The sequence below is a fragment of the Lithobates pipiens genome, unplaced genomic scaffold (assembly GCF_037356315.1).
Source record: "Lithobates pipiens isolate NorthernLeopardFrog02 unplaced genomic scaffold, aLitPip1_a1.2 Scaffold_28, whole genome shotgun sequence".
In the NCBI taxonomy this organism is placed as follows: domain Eukaryota; kingdom Metazoa; phylum Chordata; class Amphibia; order Anura; family Ranidae; genus Lithobates; species Lithobates pipiens.
In genome coordinates, this window is record NW_027507789.1 from 145247569 (window position 1) to 145263345 (window position 15777).

At 42.1% G+C, this 15777-nt stretch overlaps 1 protein-coding gene across 2 annotated transcripts in view; it reads left to right on the top strand.

Annotated features, from left to right (window-relative positions):
• The window catches only part of SLC25A19 (solute carrier family 25 member 19), a 34384-nt gene extending 19046 nt beyond the window's left edge, over window positions 1-15338 (top strand). For both annotated transcript variants that reach the window (XM_077459647.1, XM_077459648.1), the window contains exons 5-8: window positions 4344-4527; window positions 8753-8883; window positions 12472-12660; window positions 14580-15338. In XM_077459647.1, the coding sequence (XP_077315773.1) occupies window positions 4344-4527; window positions 8753-8883; window positions 12472-12660; window positions 14580-14699 (624 nt within the window). In that variant the 3' untranslated portion in view covers window positions 14700-15338. The remainder of the gene's footprint in view (window positions 1-4343; window positions 4528-8752; window positions 8884-12471; window positions 12661-14579) is intronic.
• Window positions 15339-15777: the final 439 nt, after the last annotated feature.

Genomic DNA, 15777 nt, shown 5'->3' on the forward strand with positions numbered 1-15777 from the left:
ATTAGCAGACTGTACGTCAGTCCCTATACCGCTGAAGGACTGCTGCAGTATAGGTGAGCGGTCAGCAGTGGTGCACGTCAACCCTATCTATTGTGGACCGATAGCGGTCCTTACAGAACAGCAGACTGTACCGCACTCAAGCCTATGTACCGTAGCACCCTATACCAAGTTACCAGTCCTTATAAGAACTTTTGTGGACCAAGCAGGTTGTGTATTAGTGTTTAGCAGACTGTACGTCAGTCCCTATACCGCTGAAGGACTGCTGCAGTATAGGGCAGCGGTCAGCAGTGGTGCACGTCAACCCTATCTATTGTGGACCGATAGCGGTCCTTACAGAACAGCAGACTGTACCGCACTCAAGCCTATGTACCGTAGCACCCTATACCAAGTTACCAGTCCTTATAAGAACTTTTGTGGAACAAGCAGGTTGTGTGTTAGTGATTAGCAGACTGTACGTCAGTCCCTATACCGCTGAAGGACTGCTGCAGTATAGGTGAGCGGTCAGCAGTGGTGCACGTCAACCCTATCTATTGTGGACCGATAGCGGTCCTTACAGAACAGCAGACTGTACCGCACTCAAGCCTATGTACCGTAGCACCCTATACCAAGTTACCAGTCCTTATAAGAACTTTTGTGGACCAAGCAGGTTGTGTATTAGTGTTTAGCAGACTGTACGTCAGTCCCTATACCGCTGAAGGACTGCTGCAGTATAGGGCAGCGGTCAGCAGTGGTGCACGTCAACCCTATCTATTGTGGACCGATAGCGGTCCTTACAGAACAGCAGACTGTACCGCACTCAAGCCTATGTACCGTAGCACCCTATACCAAGTTACCAGTCCTTATAAGAACTTTTGTGGACCAAGCAGGTTGTGTGTTAGTGTTTAGCAGACTGTACGTCAGTCCCTATACCGCTGAAGGACTGCTGCAGTATAGGGCAGCGGTCAGCAGTGGTGCACGTCAACCCTATCTATTGTGGACCGATAGCGGTCCTTACAGAACAGCAGACTGTACCGCACTCAAGCCTATGTACCGTAGCACCCTATACCAAGTTACCAGTCCTTATAAGAACTTTTGTGGAACAAGCAGGTTGTGTGTTAGTGATTAGCAGACTGTACGTCAGTCCCTATACCGCTGAAGGACTGCTGCAGTATAGGTGAGCGGTCAGCAGTGGTGCACGTCAACCCTATCTATTGTGGACCGATAGCGGTCCTTACAGAACAGCAGACTGTACCGCACTCAAGCCTATGTACCGTAGCACCCTATACCAAGTTACCAGTCCTTATAAGAACTTTTGTGGACCAAGCAGGTTGTGTATTAGTGTTTAGCAGACTGTACGTCAGTCCCTATACCGCTGAAGGACTGCTGCAGTATAGGGCAGCGGTCAGCAGTGGTGCACGTCAACCCTATCTATTGTGGACCGATAGCGGTCCTTACAGAACAGCAGACTGTACCGCACTCAAGCCTATGTACCGTAGCACCCTATACCAAGTTACCAGTCCTTATAAGAACTTTTGTGGACCAAGCAGGTTGTGTATTAGTGTTTAGCAGACTGTACGTCAGTCCCTATACCGCTGAAGGACTGCTGCAGTATAGGGCAGCGGTCAGCAGTGGTGCACGTCAACCCTATCTATTGTGGACCGATAGCGGTCCTTACAGAACAGCAGACTGTACCGCACTCAAGCCTATGTACCGTAGCACCCTATACCAAGTTACCAGTCCTTATAAGAACTTTTGTGGACCAAGCAGGTTGTGTATTAGTGTTTAGCAGACTGTACGTCAGTCCCTATACCGCTGAAGGACTGCTGCAGTATAGGGCAGCGGTCAGCAGTGGTGCACGTCAACCCTATCTATTGTGGACCGATAGCGGTCCTTACAGAACAGCAGACTGTACCGCACTCAAGCCTATGTACCGTAGCACCCTATACCAAGTTACCAGTCCTTATAAGAACTTTTGTGGACCAAGCAGGTTGTGTATTAGTGTTTAGCAGACTGTACGTCAGTCCCTATACCGCTGAAGGACTGCTGCAGTATAGGGCAGCGGTCAGCAGTGGTGCACGTCAACCCTATCTATTGTGGACCGATAGCGGTCCTTACAGAACAGCAGACTGTACCGCACTCAAGCCTATGTACCGTAGCACCCTATACCAAGTTACCAGTCCTTATAAGAACTTTTGTGGAACAAGCAGGTTGTGTGTTAGTGATTAGCAGACTGTACGTCAGTCCCTATACCGCTGAAGGACTGCTGCAGTATAGGGCAGCGGTCAGCAGTGGTGCACGTCAACCCTATCTATTGTGGACCGATAGCGGTCCTTACAGAACAGCAGACTGTACCGCACTCAAGCCTATGTACCGTAGCACCCTATACCAAGTTACCAGTCCTTATAAGAACTTTTGTGGAACAAGTGAGTTGTGAATGTTTAGCAGACTGCAGCAGAAGGGCAGCAGTCAAGTATAATATCCTTTCTATATTTGGAAGAAAGAATATTATACATGTACAAGCCTATTACTGTACCACTGATACCAGTCCTGAAAAGAACCTTTGTGGAACTAATAATAACAGCAAGTCTTTAAAATTACCCTCACTGCCTGACAACACTGCTTCCTTCCTGTCCCTATACAAATTGGCAAAAAAAGAGAACGATTAGTGGTTACTGGAACAGCTCTTTTGTGGACCTTGATAGTAACAGCTAATGATGATGATGATGATGATGATGATGAAAGACTAATCTGGCTGTCCCTGTAGCATACACCGTCCTTTCCCTTTCTCTAAACTAACAAAAGACACTCAGGCTGCTGCAAGAATCAGCAGCACAGCAAACCTATCAACACCTAACACCTATACCAGTCCTGAAAAGAACTTTTGTGTACCAAATAGCTAGTGGTTTATCTCTCCCTACTCCACACAGGAACCTGTCCCTATCTTAACAGAAGAAAGAATGTAAAATGGCCACCGGATCGGGTGTATTTATAGGTTAGGGGGAATGTACAAGTGTCCATGTGCTGTCATGTCTCAATTGGCTGTCCTGTATCACATGATAAACGTGTCACCAAAGGTTAAAGTTCTTGTATACATTAAACACGTAAGTCCGCCGCGGCGAACGACGGAAAAAGGCGTTCGAACGTGCGGACCGCGAATGTCGGAAATTCGCCGCGAAACGACCGCCGGGCGAACCGTTCGGCCATCACTACTCTTCACATCATTCTCCCATGCTGTTTAAAATGCCAGGAGGACACTGAGCTTTGGAGCACCATTGGTCTTCCTCCAGGGGGAATTAACCTAGGCGTATATATCTTCTTTTTTTTATGTGATAACCCAGACTGATATTGATGCCCATGCATTGCAGTAGTGGATGATCCGCAGATCTGTTTTTTTTTTTTGTGGTCCTGTTACTATGCACAGCTACACCAGATTCTGTGTTCTCCGCTTTTAGTAAATCCCCTTCAATGAGTCTATAATTTAATAAAGGCATCCTGAAATGAGAGACATGTCAGTGCTGACCTTCTTCTGAAAATGCTGGCTGTAGTACTTTTGGTACTTTGAGAGACAGCCCTGGAACAAGTACACACCTCACAAGTCCGAATTAAGTCAGGCCTCCTGATCTGAATACTTGCACTGACCTAGAAAGTATTGAAGCCTCTATTATTTCATAAACATTTTGCAAAGGCTGCCTACATAGTACTTATCTACAGGTAAGAACAAATGAGATCACTTTCCCTTAGCTGATGTGATGATTGCAAAATGTTTCTGAGCATAAAAAAATCTAAATGTAAAACCCTATAACAGATGTATAGTATTTATCCATATGTTATGAATATTGTCTCCTTTACATTCCATTTGTTTGGGAAGAATACTTCTAAGACCTTGAACACACAGTCGGACATTCTGACGGAAAGTGTCCCATCGGACCGTGTTGTCGGATAATCCGACCGTCTGTGGGCTCCATCGGACTGTTTCGTCAGAATATCAGACTGACAACGTTTTAGAGCTGGGCTATAAAATTTTCCGACAACATGATCCGATCGGACAAAGTCCAATCGTTTGTAGAGAATTCCAATCGGTCAAAGTGCCACACATGCTCAGATCAAATTCCTAGACCAAAGCTATTGGCTATTAGCCTGAACGTAGTCCCGTCGTAACGAAATAACATCATCATGTTCTGAACGATCGGATTTTCCGACAACTTTGTCTGATCGTGTGTATGCAACACAAGTTTCGGATAAAATCCGTCAGACAAAATCCGACGGATTTTGTTGTCGGAATGTCCGACCGTGTGTACAAGGGCTAATACATAACGATCTTCTATAAAATGGGAAGCACATCTAATTTACTGTTTCTTTCCAAGGTGTATAGAACACTCCGTCATGCCATTGTCACTATGTTCAAGACAGAAGGATTTCTCACATTCTACCGGGGGCTCACGCCTACTCTTTTAGCAGTGTTTCCATATGCCGGCCTTCAGTTCTCTTTCTATAATCTGTTGCAGAGAGTTTGGAATGCTGCCTCAACACCAGACCATGATAAAAGAGGTGATGAAACCTGTTGGCATGTTCAGATGTCATCTTCTATTCTTTCCCACAACTAGTTACAGTAATTAGTTATTAAAGATTCCTATGGACAAGTAAATTGTGTGTGTGTGTGTGTGTGTGTGTGTGTGTGTGTGTGTGTGTGAAGATATAGTATAACCACTTGCCACCCATATAACTTATACAGCGGCAAGGTGGCGCTGCTGCGCTGGATCATGTACCTAGTATGTGATCCGACACTTCCATGTTTGGGATACGCATGTGCGCTGCCGGTGACCCGCTCCCGCTGTGATTAAACACAACGGGAGCTGATCTGTGGGTACCGCCGACTTGATGTCCACCGGCACCCACTTATTCAGCACAAAGGCAGAACAGCGATGTAAACAAGCTCTTTTGCACAAACCAATCAATATACACTTTTTGGGATTTTTTTTTTTTTTTTTTTACAAAAACATGTAGAAGAACACATATTGGCCTAAATTTATGATGAAATGAAATTTTTGTTTGCAGTTTTTTATTGGATATGTTTTATAGCAGAAAGTAAAAAAAAAAAAAGTTTTTTTTTTTTCTTCAAAATTGTTGCTCTTTTTTTGTTTATGGTGCAAAAAATAAAAACCACAGAGGTCATAAAATACCACCAATAGAAAGCTCTATTTGTGGGGGAGGCCTAAAATGTATTTGGGTACAGCATCGGAATGACCGTGCAATTGTCAGTTAAAGTAATGCAGGGCCATATCACAAAAGATGGCCTGGTCATGATGGGAGGTAAAAATCTTCCAGACCTGAAGTGGATAATTATGCTGTGTGTGTGTGTGTGTGTGTGTGTGTGTACAGTATCTCACAAAAGTGAGTACACCCCTCACATTTTTGTAAATATTTTATTATTATTTTTATTATATCTTTTCATGTGACACATCTGAAGAAATTACACTTTGCTACAATGTAAAGTATTGAGTGTACAGCTTGTATAACAGTGTAAATTTGCTGTCCCCTCAAAATAACTCAACACACAGCCATTAATGTCTAAACTGCTGGCAACAAAAGGGAGTACACCCCTAAGTGAAAATGTACAAATTTGGCCCAAAGTGTCAATATTTTGTTGAATATCATTATTTTCCAAAACTGCCTTAACCTCTTGGGCATGGAGTTCACCAGAGCTTTACAGGTTGCCACTGGAGTCCTCTTCCTCGACTATATCACCGAGCTGGTGGATGTTAGAGAACTTGTGCTCCTCCACCTTCCGTTTGAGGATACACCATAGATGCTCAATAGGTTTTAGGTCTGGAGACATGCTTGGCCAGTCCATCACCTTTACCCTCAGCTTCTTTAGAAAGGCAGTGGTCGTCTCGGAGGTGTGTTTGGGGTTGTTATCGTGTTTGAATACTACCCTGCAACCCAGTCTCTCCCAATGGAGGGGTTGTGTTCTGCTTCAATATGTCACAGTACATGTTGGCATTCATGGTTCCCTCCATGAACTTCATCTGGTTGCCGCCACACTCGCGTGACACCATCTGAACCAAATAAGTTTATCTTGGTTTCATCAGACCACAGGACATGGTTCCAGTAATCCATGTCCTTAGTCTGCTTGTCTTCAGCAAACTGTTTGCGAGCTTTCTTGTGCATCATCTTTAGAAGAGGCTTTCTTCTGGGATGACAGCCATGCAGACCAGTTTGATGCAGTGTGCGGCGTATGGTCTGAGCACTGACAGGCTGACCCCTTCAACCTCTGCAGCAGTGCTGGCAGCACTCATATGTCTATTTCCCAAAGACAACCTCCGGATATGACGCTGAGTACTCAACTTCTTTGGTTGACTGTGGCGAGGCCTGTTCTAAGTGGGACCTGTCCTTTCTTGGCCACTGTCCTGCAGCTCAGTTTCAGGGTCTTGGCAATCTTATAGCCTAGGCCATCTTTATGTAGAGCAACAATTCTTTTTTTTTTTTTTTTTAGATCCTCATAGTTCTTTGCCATTAGGTGCCATGTTGAATTTCCAGTGACCAGTATGAGAGAGTGAGAGCGATAACACCAAGTTTAACACACCTGCTTCCCATTCACACCTGAGACCTTGTAACATTAATGAGTCACATGACAGCGGGGAGGAAAAATAGCTAATTGGGCCCAATTTGGACATTTTTTTTTTTTGCACTCACTTTTGTTGCCAGCGGTTTAGACATTAATGGCTGTGTGTTGAGTTATTTTGAGGGGACAGCAAATTTACACTGTTATACAAGCTGTACACTTACTACTTTACATTGGAACAAAGTGTCATTTTCTTCAGTGTTGTCACATAAAAAGATCTAATAAAATATATTTACAAAAATGTGAGGGTGTACTCACTTTTGTGAGATAATGTGTATGTGTTTGTGTGAGTGTGTGTATGTGTGTGTGTAATGTATGTGTATGTGTGTATATATATATGTGTGTGTATGTATGTATGTATGTATGTATGTATGTGTATATATATATATATATATATATATATATAATTATATATTCATATATTTTTTTTATTTTACACAAATGTGGTTAAGGAAAGCTGCACCCGGTCTACAATTAGTGCAAAGCAATCAGGTCTTCCCACTGACCATACATATAAGCAAAAAAGTCCAAAGGATTGCTGCACTTAAAAACTTAATTTAATCGTTCAAAGATTTGTAAAGTTACATCTCAGAAAGTGTTCAAAAATATTTCCTTTTCGGACTCACATGCTCACGCCCTTCTTCAGATCAGGACACTTCTAACATTTTGATCACAGACATTACAATTTAACATTTTTCCCCAACAAATCAAATATGGAATCAATCTATGGTTAATTTCTCATTAGTACAATTGTATTCCTTCGTTTATTAATCATTTCACACCACTCGTATACAAATGGTTAACCATGTGGAGACTCTTCTCACTATTCACTCAGGAACTATCACATTGTCATTCTGTAGAAAAAATATATATACATATGTAAAAAAAAAATCATCATCCAAATATTTAGAAGGATGCCATAAAATACTTTTATAGATAATGCATTATAAATCATACAAATAGATAAAGATCCAAATCTGTATTTAAACATTTTGGAGTAATAGTATTAAGTAAATGTATCCAATGATCCTCACATTTTCTGAAAATTAGTTCAGGGATCACCTCCTCTTCTGTTTTTATTAATGCCTTCCAGCACAATAAATTTTAACTGGTAAATTGTATGCCCTTTCTCTATAAATTGTCTAGCTAGTGGTAACTGTATTACCTTATCTCTAATTGAATATTTATGTCTGGCTATATGATCTTTAACCTTTTGGGTTGTTTCCACAATATATAATAATCCACATGGACATTTTATGGCATAAAACACACACACACACACACACACACACACACACACACACACACACACACACACACACACACACACACACACACACTATGTTAATGTACCCATTTCGGTTATAGGATGGTGCTGATATCAAATATGTGTTTTCAATATAGTAAAAAGGAAAACGTTGATATGAAAAAATATATGCAGGTGATAAAAAAAAAAAAACCTAAGCTATAGGGGAACAAGCACTGGAAGGTTCTTCAATCCAGCTAACGTGAATTTGTCTGAAATTCTGTCTTCTCATTTCAGCACAGGTTGCTTTTAAAGCTTAATTTTAGGGAAATATGAAAAAACATTTGTTTTGTTTAAGTATATTTAAATGTATAAGCATGTGAAATCTGAGAGGCTATGTATTGCAAAAGATGCTGAAAGTATAAGTCCACCCTAAAACTAAAATCCCTGCATTCCTAACCTATCTAGCCCTGTAAAGAAGCAATCAGTATACATACCTTTTTTCTGAAGCCGATCCAAACTCCAGCGGCGGTAGCTCTGCAGAGGACTTGGCCACCAATGACCGTGAAATGAATGGGAAATTAAGTCGCCCATAGACTTACTATGGGGCTTTCGTTGTCGGATGTGTGCTCTGCATATGATAGCTCAGCATGGGATTGGGTCAGATTGGCTGCAGAAAAGGTAATTATACACATTTTTATTCTTTACAAGGCTAGATAGGTGAGTGTTAGATCCTCAATGTCTGTAGATGCAGGGATTTTAGTTTTAGTGTGGACTTCTACTTTTAAGGCATGTTAATGTAATTTAATTTCCTTTGTTCCTGTTCAAATGGTCTTATTTCTCAACTTTTATATTTTCTACTACACATATAAATGATTACTTTTTTACTTATATTCTCTAAATAGGTAACTTGAAGAACCTCCTTTGTGGTAGTGGAGCTGGAGTGATTAGTAAAACAGCCACTTATCCACTTGATCTGCTTAAAAAAAGGCTCCAGGTTGGGGGATTTGAGCAGGCAAGATCAGCATTTGGAGAGGTAAGAACTTCTACTTCTTGGGCTAGGGATGGGAATGCATTGCATGTGTCATTGAGCAAAATATAAAAATACATTAAAAGAATTAAAGCAAAGATATGATAGAATACAAAAGGCACACATTTAATCATGTTACAGTATGTATTCATGAACAAATAGTTAAAGCCATTCTCTATAGTTTTAGTGATTTTGGCTGTAATGAAGGATGTACCACATTGTGCATGCAGCTGGATTCTGTAGAAATCTTGCAAGAATGCCCTGTCCTCTTCCTGTCTCTGAACTTCCAGCACTGCTGGGTTTATTTCGCTTTTGGTCTTCGGGGAAACTGCTTTGAAATAGTTCCCGACCAGGACTCGCCCACTCCTCCCTCTTCCTCTATTGAGGAACATTTTTTCATTGCCTGTAACACGATCTGTGAATGAAGGAGAAAATCTGGTTACTCATCAGATTCTTCCTCCCAGTCACAGTATGTACTACAGTCAATGAAAGCAATTAAAATTATTTCACAACATCTTCACAGAAGACCCAAAGCTGTTAACTCCCACAGCACCAGAAGCAAAGTAGGAAGAGGACGGGGCATCCCTCTATAGAAGATGTTTACGTGGTCCAGCTGTCTGCACAGTGGGTAGGGGTAAGTTAGCTCACTAAAGGTATAGATTGTTTTATATAACTAGACTTCACCTTCAAATGTATTTACATATTATTACCATTCTAACATTTCTAACAGCTATTGTGCAGTGGTAGTACAAAGAGTATAGAAAGTGCTGACAGTCAGGTGTTTACACAGAGTGCTTGTTGGTGGGACGATAGAGCACAGCGATGACTTCATCAATTTGGCTTGTTTCTTCACTATTCAGTCAAAAGTTGGAGCAGGCCTTTGACCTGCCTATGTTGTCTGGAAGGGGTGAGTGAATGACAGTGGATGGATGGGATTTCCACTGCATTGAGGCGTAAAATAATTCAGATTTATTTTTCATTTTGTCTATTTAGCTGCTTGCCTGAAGTTCAGGGCTAATATTTTATTAGCTACTTGTCTATATTTTTGCTTTTGACTGAACAAAACGCAAAATAAGCTGAGCTTCAGCCCTCGTTCACACTAATGGCATTTGACAGTTCAAAAAGCGCATGACAAGTCGCACCCTATTTGCGGCAATTGAACCACTCAAATCGCTTCGACAAAGTCGCAGCAACTTTGAAAAAGATTCCTTCAGTATTTTTTTGTGATTTCATTGCGAATTGCATTGACTTCTGTTGAAGTTGCAGGCTGTAATGAAATCGCACATCCAAATCACACTGATCTGCAGCTTTGAAATCGCACTGAAGTAGTACAATTTCAAAGTCACACTGGTGTGAACAGGGGCTAAAGGATAACTATACCTAGCTTACCAGTCTTTAGATGTGGTGGCTGCTTTTGTTTTTATTTTTTAGGATAAAAACTTTTTTTGGCAAGTACAGAAAACGCATGCTGGTCTTGCCAGGTATACAGTGTGAGTTTCACTTCCTGTGAACTGAACTCGGCAATGTTATCAGCCTCCCATGAGCTACTAATCCTTTACATCCCGTGTAAAGGCAATAAAGAGGGGAAGACATGTTTGAAGTCCACCCGGAACGACAACCATGACTCTCAGTGATGGCCGCTCCATTGAGGGGGGCCTCCACCCCAATCCATGATTGGATTTGGGCTGACAAACCGACCGGGGGAGGGGGGGTGGTTTGTTTGCTAGTCCCCCCCCCCAAATAAAAATGGAGCACCAGCTGCCACTGCTCTCTCTATAGATACATAATTGATGCACTGCAGCAAGCAATGATTTTCCAAAACTGGCAAAAAACAAGCATGGTTTCCTTTTTTATAGGTACATTTTGACCTGTTAGTGCACAGAAATTGCCCACAAATGTCCCAATTTCCTGTTGGATCACTGCTTTTGCCAACTTTCTTTGGGACATTCAGGGAAAATTGACTGCTTCTCTTGAATGCCCATCTCCATCTTCATCCACCCTCTGAGGCATCCCTTCTACTTGCCTGTTCATCTATGGAAACCCTTGTCTCTGAGTATAGGGAAGCATGTAATCTCCACCCCTCCGCTAGCGATAATCATAGGTAAGACCCAGCATGCTAGTTGTACGCAAGTTGATTGATCAATCAACTTGGTTCATTCAGCCTGCCCATACACTGTTTGAATCTTGGCTGGTTTCTGCTGAACCGGCCGAAATTCGAATTGTGTATGGCCTGCCTAATCCCTGTATGAGACTGTCTGTCTGTCTGATAGTAGATCTGTTGATTAATCTACACGCAATTCCCTAACTACAGCCACACATTACATCAGGGCTCGACAAATCCCAGAAGTTGCTTACTGGCGCCTGGGCTTTTGCCAGCCCATTCACTTTTGGCACCAGGTGCAGGGATGCACAATTCCCATCACCCAACACCCGGGACATTTCCAGATGCCGGGCAGTTTACTTGTTGGATGGAGGCATGCGGGGAGCTGCGCTGTCTCCTGAATGCTTCCACACATTAAAAGTTGCACATAAAATGCCCCCCCCCACCCCCTCATATATGCACTTACAAACATAAGCGTTGGGGCACCTACGCCTGAAACTGTTGATCGCGATATACACATGTTACATATTGCCGCACACGTCCAAGTGAGAGCAATAATTCTAGCACCAGACTTCCATCGTAATGCTAAACTGATGACCTATAGGAAGCTTTTAAAGTGTTGCCTATGGAAAATATAGGGTACTGAAGTTTGTCACCATTTCACGAGTGCAAATTTAAGGTTTGACATGTTGGGTTTCTATTTACATGGTGCAACCTTGGCATTTATATTTTCCCAAAAAAATGGCAAATTTTGGGGGGTTTTTGTGCTCTCTAAAACAACAAACTGTTGTGTTTCCTAGACCTTTTGTGTGAGATAAAAAATTGGAACTATTACTATTTTATTCTCTAGGGTGTCATAGGGCTACATAAGAGGTTTTGTCGTTCTGACTCCTAATTATTTTAGCTGGCTCCTAGATTCAAAGCAAATTTGTCAACCCCTGCATTACATGATTGGAACTAATCTACTTATGGTTGGTCATGGCATATTGGTGAACAAAGTACGTCCCATGAGACCACGTTAGCTATCTTGTGTCTGATAAATTAGAAGGTTGGGTTTCTTTCCTCTAAATAAAGGCCTTTTTCCTTGTAATATCCTCTTAGGGCCGGTTCACACTGCAGGCGCGGCGAGGCGTCTCCGACTTGCCTCGCCGCGACCTGCGGCGACCTCAGCGGCGACTTGCAGAGGACTTCTGTATAGAAGTCAATGCAAGTCGCCCCCGAAGTCGCCCAGAAGTAGTACAGGAACCTTTTTTCTGAGTCGGAGCGACTCGAGTCGCTCCTCTCAGAACGGTTCCATTGTACAGAACGGGGGCGACTTGCGGGAGCGAGGCGAGGCAAGTCGCGTCGCCTCGCATCGCCCGCTGTGTGAACCGGCCCTTACTATCTTTTGATTACATAGTAAATTATGCCAATGCCTGTGTAAGCTCTGTACAGTTATTAGACTTGCTTGACCACCTACGAATACTATTCTTCTGGCTTAATTATTGCAACAGGTCAGGACATACCGGGGTCTCGGAGACTGTGTATATCGTATATACATGGAAGAAGGCTTTAGGGGTTTCTTCAAAGGATTGTCCCCAAGTCTGCTCAAAGCTGCTGTTTCAACTGGACTCACCTTCTTCTGCTATGAGATGTTCTGCAACATGTTGTGGGGTCTGAAGGAAACCAGAGAGAGTCAAAAGGTGGACAAATGAATCTGTAAAATCTGATCTATTGCAGAGGAACTACAAGTACAGTACCATCCATGTTCATATCTCTCTGTGAGAGTTGATTTATCTAAGATTTGACTGGCTGTCCCAATTCATCAGTAGAGTTGGGAAGCCTTTATTTTTATTTTTATTTTTTTTTTACAGTTTTGACCATGCAGGAATATGGGCCCATTTGACAGATCCAGACATATAGCACTTGCATCAGCCCAGGGTTGCTCTATAATGGGTAGGGTTGAACATTCTATCCTGTCTGTCTGAAATCCTTACAGATTGGGAGGAGAAGTCTCTTTCATTCAATGCACAATGCAAACATTGATAGGACTGTAAATCTGTAACAAGCAATTTAAGAAATTGCAGAAGTGCCCCATGCTCACATTTCAAATCTCTATTACTATTGACAGAAAGGGGTGCTATGATGCTGCCAGTTCATTGTGTACAAAGAGGGTGTTTGGAAGTCTCCAGATGCCCCATGTTGCTGCTCGTATGGACTCTTAAACACAGATGTGTAATTTATAAGAAATCATAGTAATAGAACAGGTTGCACAGATAGCACTCCGATATTTCTTTATGAAAGCTAGTAAAGAGGACACAGAATGGTTTATGGGTTCTAATCTGACTGGCAGAATCAAATTCATTTTCCATGGTGTTGTTTTTGAGGGCATGTGTTCATATGCCTCAAAAGGTGGGTTAGAAGTCATATGATGACAACATTTATTAGACTTTATCACCTCTCTGTTTCTCTTGTAATGTCCCACTAACTATAAAACTTAGAACACATAGCTTTAAATTGAAAAGAGTCCCACAAAATATGGCTAGTAAATAATAGTGGCATGTGTGTTAAATCCCCCCCCCCCACCTCACTTACCCTAGCTTTTTTTCCCTACAACTTAAGCTGGCCATAGATGGAGCGATTTTCTTTCCTGCAGCCATGGGTTGAGGGGGGATCCCTTCTATGGAGCCATTGTGGAGAGAACACAGTGATTACTGCTAGTGGCTATAATAGTAATGCAAAATCTGACAGGCTGGTTGTACCAAAGTTGATTTATTGTTCAACTTGGGTACAAACAGCCTGCCCATATATGGTTCCTGCTGAACTGGCCAAAATTTGAATCATCTGTGGCCAGCTTTAGCTCCATTAGCAGGGCAAACTGCTTGGAGTCCAAACTTGTTCTAACCACTTCCGAACCAGGCGTCGCAGTTTTACTGCGGCAGGTTGGCTCGGCAAATCAATGTTACCTTACTTTGCTTCACCTTTTGGCCACTAGGGGAGCGCACGCCCACAGCATGTGCCCGGAGCCGATGTGAGTGTCCGGGCGTGATGACCGCTGGGCACCCGTGATCGCTTTTGCCAGCAAGAACCGAGAGGAGACAGATCGTGTGAACACCAATCTCTCTTTTTCCCTAGTCAGTCCCATCCCCCCTACAGTTAGAACACACCTAGGGAACGCAGTTAACCCCTTGATCGCCCCTAGTGTTAACCCCTTCTCTGCCAGTGACATTTTATACAGTAATCAGTGCATTTTTATAGCACTGATCGCTGTATAATTGTCACTGGTCCCAAAAATATGTCAAAAGTGACCAATTTATCAGCGGCAATAACACAGTCCCCATTAAAAATCGCAGATCGCTGCCATTACTAGTAAAACAATAATAATGATAAAAAGGTCATAAATCTATCCCCTATTTTGTAGACGCTATAACTTTTGTGCAAACCAATCAATATACGCTTGTTGCGATTTTTTTATTTATTTATTTTTATTTTTTTACCAAAAATATGTAGAATACATATTGGCCCAAACTGGGGAAAAAAAAGTGGGATATTTATTATAGCAAAAAGTAAAAGATATTGTGTTTTTGTTTTTTCAAAATTGTCACTCTTCTTTTGTTTATAGCGCAAAAACTGCAGAGGTGATCAAATACCACCAAAAGAAAGCTCTAGTTGTGGGAAAAAAGGAAGTCTACTTTGGGTACAGCATCGCACGACCGCACAATTTTCAGTTAAAGCGACGTAGTGCCGTATTGCAAAAAACGGCCTGGTCATTGAGCAGCCAAATCTTCTGGGGCTAAAGTTGTTAAACCCCACTTGGTTATTTTTACCTACAGATAAGTCTATAATAACCCTTACCTGTAGCTAAAATGAATATCTCCTAAACGTGCACCATTTAGGGTATATTTACCCTGCATGCAGCTAATGACATCACTGGCGCAAGAGCTCTGAAGGTCCGGCAAAGTTTTCCGGGAACTTCAGAGCTTGGTGTCAGAACCGAAGGCTCCCACACACATTCATGGGAGTGACACATCATTGCAGCTCCAGCCAAACACATAGGCGGAGCGCGCAAACCTGAAAGAACAACAAGGGGAACATATCAGCCTTCTCAATGATGACATTACAGCGCTGGAGGACTTTGTTCCAAGGGGAGTATTTCATAATGTGCTAGCGTGCGATGCATACTAGCATAATACAATATGTCACTGCATTGCACTTTTTTTTTTTGCAACATCTGCAGTTTACAACCTCTTTAATGAAACTTGAATAGTGAATGGTGATCCTTCTAATTGATGCTAAGAGTCTGTGGCATGTATGTGTTGGTTTAAAAAAAAAAAATTGAATCTATTTACTCATAAAATCATTCAGTGTATTTTTCTTAAAACCGTTTCAAGTGCCTCAATATGTCTCCTGGAATGCTCTGCACAAGCAGTGAGGGGGAGTGTCAGAGCCAGCAGAGGTGTTACCTAATCGGTATACTATTACTCCCCACTGTCCAATCGCAGGAAGCCAGTGACCAAACTGTATGGCTGAACTGCAAATGAGAAAAGTGGAATGAGGGACATTTCTAATTATAGTGGTGTACTCCAGATTGCACAATTTATTTATTTTTATTGTTGTTTATTAAGCTTTTATATTTGGATATTGCTGAACAAGATGCACTATATTTTTCCAGCATCTCATAACACCTGTGCTGCTTCCTCCTCAGTAATGCATATACCTCCAGTGAGGAATTACAGACAGGGCTGGAGTGGCTCTTCAATTGCCTTTTTAAAGTGACTGTAAAGGGTGCCATTTAAAAAAAAGAAACATGTTATGCTTCC